Genomic DNA, 17,281 nt, shown 5'->3' with positions numbered 1-17,281 from the left:
GAAAGAAAAGAAAGAAAAGAGAAGAGAAAGGAAAAAAGAAAACTTTAGTAATTTGTTAATATTTCTATCTTTCTGAATTCATTTCTACCTCATTCTCCTAATCCTTTTTGATGTCAAAGTAATAATTATCACATTTCCTTATTAAGCCTGTCAATTATATTTGGGGGCTTAATTTCCAAAATCCTATGCCTCTAGCACAGTATCTCTTACATTTGCTGCCATAAGACCATTCTGATATTGATCAATAGGAAGAAGGAAAAAGGTTACAGGACAGAGATAGTTAATAAAGATTCTTAGGAAGATATATTTAGAGAGATGGCTATAAGCTATATTAGGAAGAATGGTTTCTATTGTACTGACTTTATTTTTTCCCCCAACTATCTTTTTTTAGTCTAACTTTTCCTTGCTTTGTATTTCACTTACTCTCACCCTAGGATATAGGTTTCCTTCCAAAGGCAAGAAGCTCAGTTCAAGGTATCCCCGAGCAATTAGCCACCTTAATGAATAAGAACAAGTGAACGCAGGGGCTTGCATGCATGCACATGTAAAGGAATGGCAAGACTGGTTTCTAGCACTCTGCTGCATATATTTTACACTCTGCTTCTATGTCTTCCTTTATCCTTCTCAACATCTTTTAAGTTTGGTCCCAGATTACTGAGTAAAAGTAGCTGTTACCATAAGTCCAGTGAGGATGGAACAGTTGCATGGTCTCCTCTGTCTAAGAAGAGGCTGCAACTGATACTGGAAAAACCGACCAAATAATTGTACTATCTAGAGGCTAACCAATAAAATCAACTCTGAAAGAAAAAATAGGTAGCATAACATGACAATAGGTTAACAATAACACTATAGTTAATAAAATTGCTCTCAATAACATTTTAAGTCACCAACTGAGACACACGTTGGTCACACATACTATCATAAAATGCTTAACCTCATCAAATGCCAACAGACACAATTAGCAAATATCACATTTTACTTAAATTATAAATGTACCAGAGATACAATACTCTGAAACATCATAGGCAGATTCTTCATACTGACAATACAAAACAAAAACCCATATTCACCCCTAGAAATATTTCTCAATAAATCCCAAAGAACCTGATATGTGACAAAAAATTCCTGATCCCAGTAATCAATAAGTATCTACAAATAAAACACAAACATAGTTTTAACCTAAATAAGCTCCAATCAATTAAGGCTGTACTCTAAAACTATCACCAAGCACCTACTCCATACTTTCTAATTTTATAGCTGCTAAAGAAATAGCAAGTTAAAGCAAAAATGTGAGGCACAATTTGTGAAAGAACATTTGATTAACAAGAGAAAAACACAGCCAGAGTGAATTCATAAGATAGGGTGTGAGATGTATCATTTTAGGAAGCAGCTATAAGAACTGAAACTCAAGACATGAGAAAATGATGGTAACCAGGACAGGATCAACAGAGCAGGGGGCACTTATTAATACAGACATTGTATTGTCCTTGTATCATTCGGTTTCATTTCTTAGGTCAACTGAAAAATATAGAAATCATATGTAGATAAGGAATCACAACTAAAAGCTTGCTAACTTAACATGGCCATATGCTTATTAAAGCAATCAACATTTGAACTATTGACAGGTTCACCTCACTACTAATTTTATGTTCTTAACCCCAGTACATAGAGAGGCTTACAAATTGCCACAGGTATGCGAAAACTGCCTGGTATGAGGTAGAACTGAAGAATTCCTCCCCTCAGGTTTCACCTAAAATTATTTCTAGTTGGCCATAAAGACTACATCATTGTGCTCAAGTGAACAATGACAAATACTGATTAAATAATAACCACCTATCAATCTTAAAACCTGGGGACAGAGTACAATAAAATATTTGATTGGAGAATATGAGCATAAACTTGCTTCTGCCACTCAACAGTTACGTAATACTGACTGACACACACACACACACACACCCCTGCTTTCTCCATCTACAAAATTAAGGTAAAATTAAGGGGGAAAAACTAAATTATCTCTAAGACCACTTCTAATTCTAAAAGTTTAGAATTCTGAATTCTATAAGTAGGCTATTAAAGAAATGGAAAGATTTTAAAAGTCTTAATCTATTTTTGGTTTTAAATACAATACACTGAACATTAAGTTAGGAGACTTTATTTAGGATAGTTTAAGAGAGAATAAAATTACAAAGTTCCTTCATAAAAATCAATTATACCTTTGTAAGATTTACAAAGAAAACCAGTGATCTAAATCATTATAATACACTATATACACACAGGTATTCTCTAACAAAGCAGTGCTTCAACACATGATCAAAAGTCAACAAGACCAAAAGCTAAGAAAAAAGATACTAGGAAAAACCATCCATGTATAAAGCCTCCTCTTTAGGGAAACCATATAAAATCATTGTCAATGCATATGTAAACGTTCTGTAATAAGTATTCAGGGTGCCCAACAGATATATGACAGAGTTGTAACATTTTGCCAAACACTCAATCACCTTCCTTTGGACTCCCACAGAATTCACCCGGGAGCTTAAAATTCTGGAGCACTGAAGGGACTCTGAAAAGGTCAGATACGCTAACAATAAAAAAATGCCGCCAGGTGTGGTGGCTCACACCTGTAAATCCTAGCATTTTGGGAGGCTGAGGCAGGCAGATCACTTGAGGTCAGGAGTTCGACACCAGCCTGGCCAACATGGTAAAACTCCATCTCTACTAAAAATACAAAAGCATTAGCCAGGCATGGTGGCAGGCACCTGTAATCCCAGCTACTTGGGAGGCTGAGGCAGGAGAATCGCTTGAACCCGGGAGGTAGAGGTTGCAGTGAGCCAAGATCGTGCCACTACACACCAGTGACAGAGCAAGACTCTGACCCTCCCCCTACAAAAAAAAAAAAAAAAAAAAAGAAACTACATTGGGTTTACATTTCATAAAATGTGCTGTATCTCATTTGATCATCAAAACTCTATAGGAAAGGCATGTGACTGCTATGTAGTTTTGTTTTTTAAACAAATGAGGAGGCTGGGCATGGTGGCTCATGCCTGTAAATCTCAGCACTTTGGGAGGCGGAGGTGGGAGCATGCCCTGAGGCCAGGAGTTCAAGATCAGACTGGGCAACATAGGCGGAGGCCCTATCTCTACAAATAAAAACAAATTCGCTGGGCATGGTGGCATGTGCCTGTGTGGTCCTAGCTACTTGGGAGGCTAAGGTGGAAGGACTGCTTGAACACAGTAGATTGAGACTGCAGTGAGCAGCAATCACACCACTGCACTCCAGCCTGGGCAACAGAGTGAGACCCTGTCTCAAAAAATAAATAAAATAAAATAAAATAAAATAAAAATAAAAATAAATAAATAAACTAATGAGGAAACAGACCTAGAGAAGTTATTTAACTCAAGATCAAACTAAGTGGCAATGCTGTGACCACAATACCAATCTTTCAGCTAAAACTATATATATATATTTTTTTTTCCCCCCATTAGCGCATACTATTGTCTGGTAAACAGAAAAACAACAATGGGGCAAAGGCCATAACAGGGTACTACACTTTACAGTTTAGAAAATCTTACATATTGTTACTATTATATTTAATCTCCAACTCTGAAGTGGTACTATTCTAGAGAACTAAGAGTTTATGAGTTGGTGCCTAGTTACTGGATATTGGAAAGTGCTATCTGGTATGTGGCAGGGAGAAGCGGTCAATCTTGTCTATAAGTCTGAAAACTAGCCATCATAGACCATTTACCCACATATCTTGACTTCTGAGATCATAGTGATTTGCCAGTTCAAATAACTTGGGGAACACCAGTCCATAATGAATGACTGAGAAATTCCAAAAAGCTTTCTAATCTAAGCCTTCTTCAACAGAATCTTATACTAGATTCTTTCAGGAAAACAAACATACAACTCTAAAAATCTAAGGTGAGTCAATACCCTTCAAGGAACAATCTAATCATTTCAAGAGATTACTGAAAAGTGTAGGTTTAATGACAGCAAATTTTGTATTTATTACACACACACACACAAAAATCAAGCACAAACAAAACAAGCCATTTACTGAAAACAACTGAATTACTGGCTTTATGTCAACTTACCACTGAAATGCATTATAATGGAAGTAGACCAAACCAAGACCATATAAAAAGGCAGCATTCTGTAAAGGAAGGGAAAAAGATTTTTAGGAAAAATACTTGTATCTAACATATATGACGTTATTACTGTAAAATATGGTATCCAAGATGTTTTAAGTCCTAAAACTCTATCATAAATTACAATATATTTACAATATATTTTTAAAATACCAAAATAACAGTGATCAGATGGTACAAATTCCAATCAACTTAGAGAGGTATTCCAGCCCAGAAATAAGAATATTTACTAGCAGAAATTCTATGGTCAAATCTAAAATTAAAAATCGATTCTTCAGGAATATGAAAATGCTCAGCTTATGTTATCCTATTCTCTCTTGCTTGTATCTACGTTCTTTCTCTGGTTCTTTCTGCTTCTTGAATTGGATTTAATTTTATATTTAGTACTGCCAGGAAGGTAGCTATAATTCAAAGTAAATGCACAAGATAAACCTAAAACAAATTTTAGTATTTAAGAAAAATAGTATCATGCCAATCATCACCTAGGCATGAACATCTTGTGCTTTAAATATCATTGACTCCTTTTGCAGTATGAAACAGACATGCGTCAACACTTATCCTAACTTTGACCTCTGAACTCCAAATAGGAACCGGCTATTTATATAATTTATATTTATATAACTCCCTGTTTTTTTTTCTCTTTCTCTCTCTTTTTTTTTTTAAAGAGACAAGGTCTCGCTCTGTCACACCAACGTGATCACAGCTCACTGCAGCCTCAACCTTCTGAGCTCAAGCAATCCTCCCACCTCAGCCTCCCAAGTAGTTGGGACTAAAGGAAATGTGACACCATGCCCAGCTCCTACTCATTTTCAAAAACAGCAAATGTTTGAGTACCTAGTATGTTTTATCAATAACCAAGCAAATCTATTTTACTAAACCTTCCCTATTAAAAAAGAAGGTAAAGCTTTCATACTGATCTGTGTGAACAAATTTCATCTTCTAAATTCTTCACTCGGATCAGGGCACCTCCCTTGGGAGATCAATCCCCTGTCCTCCTGCTCTTTGCTCCATGAGAAAGATCCACCTATGACCTCTAGTCCTCAGACCAACCAGCCCAAGGAACATCTCACCAATTTTAAATCGGGTAAGTGGCCCCTTTTTTACTGTCTTCTCCAACCTCTCTCACTATCCCTCAACCTCTTTCTCCTTTCAATCTTGGTGCCACCCTTCAATCTCTCCCTTCTCTTAATTTCAATTCCTTTCATTTTCTGGTAGAGACAAAGGAGACACGTTTTGTCCGTGGACCCAAAACGCCGGCGCCGGTCACGGACTGGGGAAGGCAGCCTTCCCTTGGTGTTTAATCATTGCAGGCACACCTCTCTGATTACTCACCCACGTTTCAGAGGTGTCTGACCACGCTGCAGGACGCCTGCCTTGGTCCTTCAGCCTCAGCGACAAGCCCCACTTTTCTGGGGGAGGGGCAAGCACCCCGACCCCTTCTCTCCCTGTTTCTACCCCTTCTCTGCTTTTCTAGGGGAGGAGCAAGAACCCTGACCTCTTATTTTTGCGCCCCAACCTCTTATTTTTGCGCCCCAATCCCTTATTTCCGCGCCCCGAACCCTTTCCCGCTTTTCTGGAGGGCAAGAACCCCCAAACTCCTCCTCTCTGTGTCTCTACTCTCTCTTTTCTCTGGGCTTGCCTCCTTCACTATGGGCAACCTTCCACCCTCCATTCCTCCTTCTTCTCCCTTACCCTGTGTTCTCAAGAACTGAAAACCTCTTCAACTCACACCTGACCTAAAACCTAAATGCCTTATTTTCTTCTACAATGCCACTTAACCCCAATACAAACTCGACAGTAGTTCCAAATAGCCAGAAAACGGCACTTTCGATTTTTCCATCCTACAAGATCTAAATAATTCTTGTCGTAAAATAGGCAAACGGTCTGAGGTGCCTGACGTCCAGGCATTCTTTTACACATTGGTCCCTCCCTAGTCTCTGTTCCCAATGCAACTCATCCCAAATCTTCCTTCTTTCCCTCCCGCCTGTCCCCTCAGTCCCAACCCCAAGCGTCACTGAGTCTTTCTAATCTTCCTTTCTACAGACCCATCTGACCTCTCCCCTCCTCACCAGGCCGAGCTAGGTCCCAATTTTTCCTCAGACTCCGCTCCCCTACCCTGTAATCCTTTTATCACTCCCCTCCTCACACCCGGTCTGGCTTACAGTTTCGTTCTGCGACTAGCTCTCCCCCACCTGCCCAGCAATTTCCTCTTAAAAAAGTGGCTAGGGCTAAAGGCATAGTCAAGGTTAATGTTCCTTTTTCTTTATCCGACTTCTCCCAAATCAGTTAGCGTTTAGGCTCTTTTTCCCCAAATAAGAAAACCCGAGCCCAGTTCATGGCAGCAACCCTGAGACGCTTTTCAGCCCTAGACCCTGAAAGGTCAGAAGGCTGTCTTATTCTTAATATGCATTTTATTTTATTACCTAATCTGCTCCCGACATTAAATAAAGCTCCAAAAATTAAATTCCGGCCCTCAAACCCCACAACAGGACTTAATGAACCTCACCTTCAAGGTGTACAACAATAGAGTAGAGGCAGCCAAGTAGCAATTTATTTCTGAGTTGCAATTCCTTGCCTCCACTGTGAGACAAACCCCAGTCACATCTCCACCACACAACTCCAAACGCCTCAACCGCAGCTGCCAGGGGTTCCTCCAGAACCTCCTCCCCCAAGAGCTTGCTACAAGTGCCGGAAATCTGGCCACTGGGCCAAGGAATGCCCACAGCCCGGGATTCCTCCTAAGCCATGTCCCATCTGTGCGGGACCCCACTGGAAATCGGACAGTGCAACTCGCCTGGCAGCCCTCCCAGAGCCCCTGGAGCTTTGGCCCAAGGCTCTCTGACTGACTCCTTCCCAGATCTTCTTGGGTTAGCGGCTGAAGACTGACGCTGCCCCATCGCCTCGGAAGCCTCCTGGACCATCAGAGACGCTTTGGGTAACTCTTCCAGTGGGGGGTAAGTCCGTCCCCTTCTTAATCAATACGGAGGCTACCCACTCCACATTACCTTCTTTTCAAGGGCCTGTTTCCCTTGCCTCCATAACTGTTGTGGGTATTGATGGCCAGGCTTCTAAACCTCTTAAAACTCCCCAACTCTGGTGCCAATTTGGACAACATTCTTTTTTAGTTATCCTCACCTGCCCAGCTCCCTTATTAGGTCAAGACATTTTAACTAAATTATCTGCTTCCCTGACTACTCCTAGGCTACAGCCACACCTCACTGCCGCCTGTTCTCCCAGTTCAAAGCCTCCTTCACATCCTCCCCTCGTATCCCCCTACCTTAACCCACAAGTGTGGGACATCTCTACTCCTTCCCTGGCAACCAATCACATGCCCATTACTATCCCATTAAAACTCAATCACCCTTACCCCACTCAATGCCAATATCCCATCCCACAGCACGCTTTAAAAGGATTAAAGCCTGTTATCACTCGCCTGCTACAGCATGGCCTTTTAAAACCTATAAACTCTCCTTACAATTTCCCCATTTTACCTGTCCAAAAACCAGACAAGTCTTACAGATTAGTTCAAGATCTGCGCCTTATCAACCAAATTGTTTTGCCTATCCATCCTGTGGTGCCCAACCCGTACAACTCTTTTGTCCTCAATATCTTCCTCCACAACTCACTATTCCGTTCTTGATCTTAAAGATGCTTTTTTCACGATTCCCCTGCACCCTTCATCCCAGCCTCTCTTTGCTTTCACTTAGACTGACCCTCACACACATCAGGCTCAGCAAATTACCTGGGCTGTACTGCTGCAAGGCCTCACAGACAGCCCCCATTACTTCAGTCAAGCCCAAATTTTTTCCTCATCTGTTACCTATCTTGGCATAATTCTCATAAAAATACATGTGCTCTCCCTGCTGATCGTGTCCGGCTAATCTCCTAAACCCCAATCCCTTCTACAAAACAACAACTCCTTTCCTTCCTAGGCATGGTTAGTACGGACAGAATTCTTACACAAGAGCCGGGACTGCGTCCTGTAGCCTTTCTGTCCAAACAACTTGACCTTACTGTTTTAGCCTAGCCCTCATGTCTATGTCTGCGCGCAGCAGCTGCCACTGCTTTAATACTGTTAGAGGCCCTAGAAATCACAAACTACGCTCAACTCTCTACAGTTCTCGTAACTTCCAAAATCTATTTTCTTCCCCCATAACTTCCAAAATCTATTTTCTTCCCCCAACCATCGCTCAGGACAATGCTTATGCTGATAAGTTAGCTAAAAAAGCAGCTAGCGTTCCAACTTCTATCCCTCACAGCAGTTTTCCTCCTTCACATCGGCCACTCCCACCTACTCCCCGGCTGAAACTTCCACCTATCAATCTCTTCCCACACAAGGCAAATGGTTCTTAGACTAAGGAAAATATCTCCTTCCAGCCTCAGAGGCCCATTCTATTCTGTCGTCATTTCATAACTTCTTCCATCTAGGTTACAAACCGCTAGCCTATCTCTTAGAACCTCTCATTTCCTTTCCATCCTGGAAACCTATCCTCAAGGAGACCACTTCTCAGTGTTCCATCTGCTATTCTGCTATCCCTCAGGGATTGTTCAGGCCCCCTCCCTTTCCTACACATCAAGCTCGGGGATTTGCCCCGGCCAGGACTGGCAAATTGACTTTACTCACATGCCCCAAGTCAGAAAACTACAATACATCTTGGTCTGGGTAGACACTTCCACTGGATAGGTAGAGGCCTTTCCCACACGGTCTGACAAGGCCACCACGGTCATTTCTTCCCTTCTGTCAGACATAATTCCTCGGTTTGGCCTTCCTAACTCTATACAGTCTGATAACGGACCAGCCTTTACTAGTCAAATCACCCAAGCAGTTTCTCAGGCTCTTAGTATTCAGTGAAACCTTTATATCCTTTACCGTCCTCAATCTTCAGGAAAGGTAGAACAGACTAACAGTCTCTTAAAAACACACTTCACCAAGCTCAGTCACCAACTTAAAAGGGACTAGACAATACTTTTACCACTTTCCTTTCTCAGAATTCAGGCCTGTCCTCGGAATGCTACAGGTTACAGCCCATTTGAGCTCCTGTGTGGACACTCCTTTTTATCAGGTCCCAGTCTCATTCCAGACACCAGACCAACTTAGACTGCACCCCAAAACACTTTCATCCCTACTGTCTTCTGTCTAGTCATACTCCTATTCACCGTTCTCAACTACTCATAAATGCCCTGCTCGTGTTTACACTGCCGGTTTACACTGTTACTCCAAGCCATCACAGCTGATATCTCCTAGTGCTATCCCAAACCGCCACTCTAAATTCCCTCTTAAAGTAAATAATCTTTGCTGGCAGGGCTATGCTGAACCTCCTTGGGTACTCCCTAATTAGATGTCCTAGGTCCTCCCAGTTCTTAGTCCTTCAATACCTGTTTTTTCTCCTTCTCTTACCTTGTGTCTTCCGTTTAGTTTTTCAATTCATACAAAAACAAAACCGCATCCAGGCTATCACCAATCATTCAATACGACAAAGGTTTCTTCTAACGACCCCACAATATCACCCCTTACCACAAAATCTTCCTTCAGCTTAATCTCTCCCACTCTAGGTTCCCACGCTGTCCCTAATCGCGCTTGAAGCAGCCCTGAGAAACATCGCCCATTCTCTCTCCATACCACCCCCCAAAAAAAATTTTCACTGCCCCAAACACTTCAATACTATTTTATTTTATTTTTCTTATTAATATAAGGCAGGAATGTCATGCCTCTGAGCCCAAGCCAAGCCACCCCATCTCCTGCGACTTGCACGTATATGCCCAGATGGCCTGAAGTAATTGAAGAATCACAAAAGAAGTGCAAATGCCCTGCCCTGCCCAAACTGATAACATTCCACCACAAAAGAAGTGAAAATGGCTGATCCTTGCCTTAAGCGATGACATTATTTTGTGAAATTCCTTTTCCTGGCTCATCCTAGCTCAAAAAGCTCCCCCACTGAGCACCTTATGACCCCCACTCCTGCCCGCCAGAGAACCCCCCTTTGACTGGAATTTTCCTTTACCTACCCAAATCCGATAAAACGGCCCCACACTTATCTCCACTGACTCTCTTTTCGGACTCAGCCCGCCTGCACCCAGGTGAAATAAACAGCCATGTTGCTCACTCAAAGCCTGTTTGGTGGTCTCTTCACACGGACGCGCATGACAGTATCAAATTACAAATGTCTCTGAATTCTAAAACTTCAAAATTTTTAAACTATTATTACAATGATTGTCATGCTGCCTTGCGTTGCATCTCCCAAGAAAGACTGTGAGATAAAGCTTTTTGTACAAGTAGTTTATTTGAGAAGTATCCGAGGAAATACCTTTAATGAAGTAAAGAAGTGAGTCAGGAAAGGAAAGTATGCCAATAAAGGATGCATTATGGAGCCAATTATGACTCTAGGCAACTGGTACTCAAGCCTGCTGGAGATCTCTGGGAGAGAGTATGGAACATTTCTCAGAGTCATCTTGCCCTAAGTATGAAGGAACTAGGGTAATTATACCACAACTTCTGTAATTCATTATTTGAGAAAAAGAATCAATGATGTTTAAAGCCCAAAATGTAAACAGCTTGTCAGAGGCATTTGAACCAGAAGAATTCCATCTTGAATAGGGGCTTGGTAAAGTAAGGCTGTGACCTACTGAGCTGCATTCCCAGGAGTCAGGCATTCTTAGTCACAGGATGAGACTGGAGGTTGGCACAAGATACAGGTCACAAAGACCTTGCTGATAAAAACAGGTTGCAGTAAAGAAGCCAGCCAAAAGCCACCGAAACCAAGATGGCAACAAAAGTGACCTCTGGTCATCCTCACTGCTCATTATACACTAATTATAATGCATTAGTATGCTAAAAGACACTCCTAGCAGCGCCAAGACAACCTCAGAACCCTATAAGGTCTAAAAAGGGGAGGAACCCTCAGTTCCCGGAATTGCCCACTGCTTTCCTGGAAAACTCATTAATAATTCACCCCCTGTTTAGCATACAATCAAGAAATAACTAAGTATTGTCAGTTGAGCAGGTATTCCTTTACTTTCTTAATAAACTTGCTTTCACTTTACTCTGGATTATCCTCAAATTCTTTCTTGCGTGAGATCCAATCTGGGGTTTGGATCAGGACCCTGTTCCAGTAACAAGCTGAGTGACTTTTCTTGCTTTTTAAATATGCTAAAGTTTGTCCTAAAATTATATCATGCATTTCCTTTGAATTCTAAGTATCTTTCTAGAAACACTGTTTCTTAAATACATTGTCAAATATAAAAATATGGTAATTTCATTAAGTCCTCATTACCCCCAATTTTCTGAATGAGGAAATTATGTTACAGAAGTATTCACCAATTCCAGGAGTCACAAAGGTCTCAGACAGCATCCATTTTTAAAGTTCCTGTTTAAATTTTAAATTTTAAATTTAGTTGAAACTGTTTTTAATCAGGATCATTCATCTACTATCCCACCCCCTGAAATAATCTGAGCATTTACTAGGTGCCAGGGACAATACTCAAGGGCTAAACAAACAAATCTGAATAAAATATACTTCCCCTGCTCTCCAGAAGTATGCAATCTAGAGGGTGGGGGAGAGAAGGCATGGATATTCAGAATGTGGTAAATGTGGTAATAGTTAATCCAGAGTCTTTTAGTGTTCTACCTAAAAAGTCGGTATTTGAAAGACAATGGGGGTGTGGGGGTGGGGGTGGTTGTGAAAGGAAAGGGAGCAACATCTTAATATCTATTTAGGCAACTGCCTGGAGAGGGTGGGGTGAGGGTAGAATGGAAATATGAGTTTATTAAGGAGCATTTCTGATTTCAGGACACACCGTACTTTCTTCCAACTTCATTCTTCTCCCTCTAGGAAATTTTACTCAATCCCTACCACTCTATAAATTCTGTCAATCATTCAAGATCCATTTAAATGCCACCTTCCCCATGAAAGCTTTGCTTCCTGTCCCACCTCAAACTAGAGGTGATTTTTCCAACCTCTAAATTTGGTCTTACTGCAACATCTCTATCATCTGACATTATTATGTAACAGCAAAAACTTAGTTTTATGCAATATCTAACATCAACTCTTTCAAAAGGTTCTAAAAAACCCTGTGAGGTGGTAGAGGGCTTCATTTATAGAATGAAGAAACTGAATCAGAGAATAAGCAATTTACTCAAGGAAACAGGTACTAAGTAACAAACATAGGAACTGAAGCTAAGTCAGTCTCCAGAGCTCACTCTTAACTATTATACCATATATTTGTTATTTATGTGTTGACTAAACTCCATCCAATCAAACAAAAATGCCATAAAGGCAGCAGTGATCACTGCCTGTATTCCTTGTTATCACCTAGCACAGGGTGCACTTCCATAGAGTAGATGCCCGAAGATTTACTAATCGAATCATCCAGTACAAGGGTACTTCAAAAAGTTCACGGAAAAAAAAAAAACAAATTAAAAAATAAAAATATAAACATTATTTATCAACATAAGCTCCATCAAGTTCAAGACACGTTTGTAAGCAATGATACCAACCATTTAGTCCAGTCCTAAACAACTGAGGGGTCCTGGGAATGTAGCCATGTCAATGCAGTCTTTTTTACATTATTTACTGAAGAAAATGGTGTCCTTTAAAGATTTTTTAAAATAGGAAACAAAAAGAAGCCAGAAGGAGCCAAATCAGGACTGTAAGGTGGGTGGCTGCCTAATCATTTCCCATGAAAACTCTCAAAATATTGCCCTTGTTTGATGAGAGGACTGAGTAGAGGCACTGCCATGGTGAGGCATTCCTGGGCATTTTTCCGCTAAAGCTTTGGCGTTCTTAGAACATAGGCATAATAAGCAGAGATTATTATCATTCTTTGACTCTCCGGAAAGTCAACAAGCAAAATGCCTTGAGAATCCCAAAAAACTGTTGTCATGATCTGTGCTCTTGATCGGTCCACTTTCACTACGACTGGATCAATTTCTACCTCTTGGTAGCCATTGCTTTGATTGTGCTTTGCCATTAAGATCATACTGGCAAAGCCAAGTTTCACCTCCTGTTACAATCCTTTGAAGAAATGCTCAGGATCTTTTTTTTTTTTTTTGGTGGTAGGGGGGTGTCTTGCTTTGTCACCCAGGCTGGAGTGCAGTGGTGCATCTCGGCTCACTGTAACCTTCGCCTCTGGGGTTCAAGCAATTCTCCTGCCTCAGTCTCCCAAGTAGCTGGGACTACAGGTACGTGCCACCATGCTGTTAGATACGAGTTCTAAATTTCTTTTCAAAGAATCAATGTCAGTATGTTCAATTCTTTACCTTCTACTTTTAAACTTAACTTCCTCATAAAGCAACCTTTTTCGATTACCTGCTCCACCCTGACTCATTTCAATCACCTGTTCCACTCCGGCTCATTCCAATCACCTGCTCCACCCTGACTCATTACCTGCTCTGTCATAACCATTTTCCCCCGCCAAACCACTCACCCTGACACGCTCTTCAAATTAGCCAATCAGAATTAGTTTATCCTAGCCAACAGGAGAACGACGCAGCAGTAGGGGCTACCTGCCTCAGGGATAAGAACCCCCTTCCCCTCCCTGGTCCAAGTCTGTGCTCACCATTGCTCCATCTGTAAGGGCGCACCCTTCTATAGAAGTACCTTGCCTTGCTGAGAATTAAAAAGAACATTTTACATTCCAGTGCTATTTCTTTCGTGGCACCGAAACTTTATGTATAACAATTTGGGGGGCTCGCCTGTGATTACATTCCCTTACATTCCCCTCCGGACAGTCTCTGGTTCTCTCTCAAGAGGAGGTACGCCCTGCCCCTTGTGGTGGCCTCAGGGGTGAGAAATCAGAACCCACCCAGTGCAAGGAATAATCCAAGCTCTCGGCAACCCGGGCTGGGGGCGGGGGCGGGGGGACAACATGACTGGCCAGTAACCTAGCTTAAAGGATCCTCACATACCACAGTGATGACTCTGTGCACAGACCAAGGAAGGAGAAGCCATGAAAGCTGCTAAAGTATTTCCTTGGGGGTGGTGAAGTACTCCTTGGTTGGGGTGGCTTAGAGGTTAAAAAGAGGCGACACATCCCCATTGGAGGGGACTGAACCTCACACGAACCTCCAGTAGTAGAAAAGGTGAGAAATTTCCAGTGGGGGAAATTAAGCCTCACCCCAAAAGGCAAGAAATTTCCAGTGGGGAAAATTGAGCCTCACCCTAAAAGGTGATAAATTTCCAGTAAGGGAAATTGAACCTTGAACCTTACCCCAAAACCATCAAGATAAGAAATACCCCAAGCAAGACAGGGAGCAAGGGGGATAAAGATGGTAACAAAGTTACCTCCCCAGATAGCCCCCTAGGTCTCATGCTAAAACACTGGAAGGATAATGAAAGGACTAAAGATAGGAAAAAGCAACAAATGATGAAATATTGCTGTTTTATTTAGACTCAAAGACCCATCCTCAAACCCTCAATCTTCTGGCCAAAGTTTAGGCCGAATGAGTATGTAATGTGTCAGTTTCTAATCCAATATGTTAATGATAAAAGTCCAGTGTCTCAGAAGAACTAGGAATGCCCTTTGTTGGAGGCATGGACCTGCCCTCCTTTTTCCCTTAAAAACAAATAGGGAAGAACCCAATCTGCCACCTCAAAATGAAAAGTCAGAGGAGCCAGCTCTCATGCCTAAAGACTCCAGCACATGGGATCCCCTAGACTATCTTCCCCCACTCAGTGTCCCCAATCTTTCCCCTCAGCCAGCCACTGCCGCCTCAGACCCCCATTCCAAATTCCCTCTCCCCTCCTCCTTATAACCGTGACTCTTGGGAATTACCGTCCCACCAGCCCGTTCCCTCCCAACCTAAAGACCCTTCTCTAAAAGGACTCCAGCATGAGGTAGAACAATGTAAAAAAGATACTCAGAATTTCCCATTTCCCTCCATACCTAAGAGGTCAGCCCCAACCCTCTTCCCTTTGAAAGAGGTTCATAAAGAGGGGAGCCATTGGCTTTGTAAATGCTCCCTTAACCAGTTCAGAAGTCCAGAATTTTAAAAAGGAGCTTAAACCACTACTAGCTAACCCTTATGGAGTGGCAGATCAAATTGACCAATTCTTAGGACCTCAGTTATACACTTGGGTAGAGTTAATGTCCATCTTGGGCATCCTCTTTTCAGGGGAAGAAAGCAGTATGATTCGTAGGGCTGCTATGGCAGTTTGGGAACGTGAGCACCCTCCCGGTGAAAACGTTCCCATTCCCCGCCTGAGACCCCCCGTGGGACAATAACAACGCAGATCGCTGGGAAAATATGCAGGACCTAAGAGAGATAATAATAAAAGGAATTCGGGAGTCAGTACCCCAAACCCGAAATCTTTCTAAAGCATTTGATATACAACAGGAAAAGGATGAAAGGCCTATGAGATTCCTAGACAGACTAAGGGAGCAAATGAGGAATTATGCAGGCCTCAATTTGGATGATCCCCTTGGGCAAGGAATGTTGAAACTCCAATTTGTCACTACAAGTTGGCCAGACATTTCAAAAACTTACAAAACATAGACAATTGAGAAGACAGTCCCCTAAGTGAGCTTCTCAGAGAAGCTCAAACTATAAGTGAAAAGAGACAAAGAAAAACAGAAACAAAAGACAAAACTTATGTTTTCCACCTTCCAACGGATGGCTCCAAACCCAGGTACTTCTAGACAGAGTTTCCAGGGAACCAGAAACTATAAAGGGTCTGAACCCTCTTTTAAAGGACCCCAGTCTCCATCTGGAGGACCAAGGTCCTCATCTACCAGGCCCCCTAAAGAGTATGGTGGAGCAGGATTAAGGAGGAAGGACAAGACAGGTGCTACAGATATGGAAGAACAGGCCATTTCAAGACAGGATGTCCTGAACTAAGAAAGGAGAAAGAAGCCCTTCCGGCTCATGACTTTCGAGGAAGAATAGGGAGGTCAGGGGCTCTGTCTCTTTTATCTTGAGTCTCACCAGGAGCCCTCGATAAATATGGAGGTGGGACCTAAACATGAGCTTATCACCTTTTTAGTCTATTCAGAAGCTGCTTGCTCCTCTGTTTGTTCCCCCAGTCTAATGTTGTCTTCCCCTCAGAGGATCTTTTAGTCTCCAGGGTAAAAGGGGAAGGAGAGGGGAGAACAGCAGCATAAGCAGCTGGCAGAGGCAGGGAAAGACCAGCAGAGAGGAAAGAGAGCGGGGTAGGGGGAGACAGAGAGAGGAAAGAGAGAGAGGGGGGAAAAGAGAGAAAAAAAGAGAGGCAGGGAGAGAAAGGAAGAGACAGAGAGACAAAGAGGGAGTCAAAGAGAGAGAGGAAGAGACAGACAAAGAGGGAGTCAAAGCGACAGAAAGTCAAAGAGAGAAAGAGAGAGAGAGAGAGAGAGAGAGAGAGAGAGAGAGATAAAAGTAGTAAAGGAAAAAACAGTGTACCCTATTCCTTTAAAAGCCAGGGTAAATTTAAAACCTATAATTGATCACTGAAGGTCGTCGTCTTCTTTTTCGTGACACTGTAACACTCCATTACCACCCTGCTGTCAGTGTAAACAAGGGTGCAGCCAGAAAGCACTGGGGCCACAGACAACTTGTAGCCTTCCTATCAAAAATCCTTAACCCAGTAACCGGCGGATGGCCCAAATACATTCAATCTGTAGCGACAACTGCTTTGCTAACACAAGAAAGTATGAGGCTATTCTGTTAAAAAAAAAAAAAAAAGAAAGAAAGGATAATTCAACATTAACCACTACTAATTCCCTTAACCCAGCAGGTTTCCTAACACGGGATCTAAATCTTAATTACTATACAAAGGTCCGACCAGACTTCGGAGGAACTCCCTTCAGGACAGATGACAGATGGCTCCTCCCTCCTCCTAGGTGACTATGGGAAAAAGACACAATGGGTATTCAGTAATTGATAGGGCAACTCTTGCAGAAGCAAAATTAGGAAAATTGCCTAATAATTAGTCTGCTCAAATGTGGGAGCTGTTTGCACTCAGCCAAGCCTTACAGTACTTACAGAACCAGGAAGGAACCATCTATACCAATTCTAAGTTAATTTGGACTAAACAAGGTCTTATTAATAGCAAAGGATAACTGAAATCCCAAACTTAACAAGGTTTTCAACAAAAGTCAAGTTTGCTAAAAGTTAACAGTGTAACATGTATTATCCTAACTTCTAATCTTGTGGCCTTAG

At 42.1% G+C, this 17,281-nt stretch overlaps 2 protein-coding genes across 19 annotated transcripts in view; one reads left to right on the top strand and one right to left on the bottom strand.

The window, feature by feature from the left end:
* KDM6A (lysine demethylase 6A) overlaps positions 1-17,281 on the bottom strand; it is a 232,189-nt gene that overhangs the window by 94,955 nt on the left and 119,953 nt on the right. For all 18 annotated transcript variants that reach the window (XM_050775561.1, XM_050775562.1, XM_050775563.1 and 15 more), the window contains exon 5: positions 4,096-4,154. In XM_050775561.1, the coding sequence (XP_050631518.1) occupies positions 4,096-4,154 (59 nt within the window). The remainder of the gene's footprint in view (positions 1-4,095; positions 4,155-17,281) is intronic.
* The window catches only part of FUNDC1 (FUN14 domain containing 1), a 472,293-nt gene continuing 468,218 nt past the window's right edge, over positions 13,207-17,281 (top strand). The window contains exon 1 of the mRNA XM_050775759.1: positions 13,207-13,210. The gene's annotated coding sequence lies outside the window, so the exon portion shown is untranslated. The remainder of the gene's footprint in view (positions 13,211-17,281) is intronic.

This window comes from Macaca thibetana, chromosome X, assembly GCF_024542745.1.
Source record: "Macaca thibetana thibetana isolate TM-01 chromosome X, ASM2454274v1, whole genome shotgun sequence".
Classification (NCBI taxonomy): domain Eukaryota; kingdom Metazoa; phylum Chordata; class Mammalia; order Primates; family Cercopithecidae; genus Macaca; species Macaca thibetana.
Note: the sequence above shows the minus strand (reverse complement) of the source record. Positions and strands in the feature narration are given on the sequence as shown.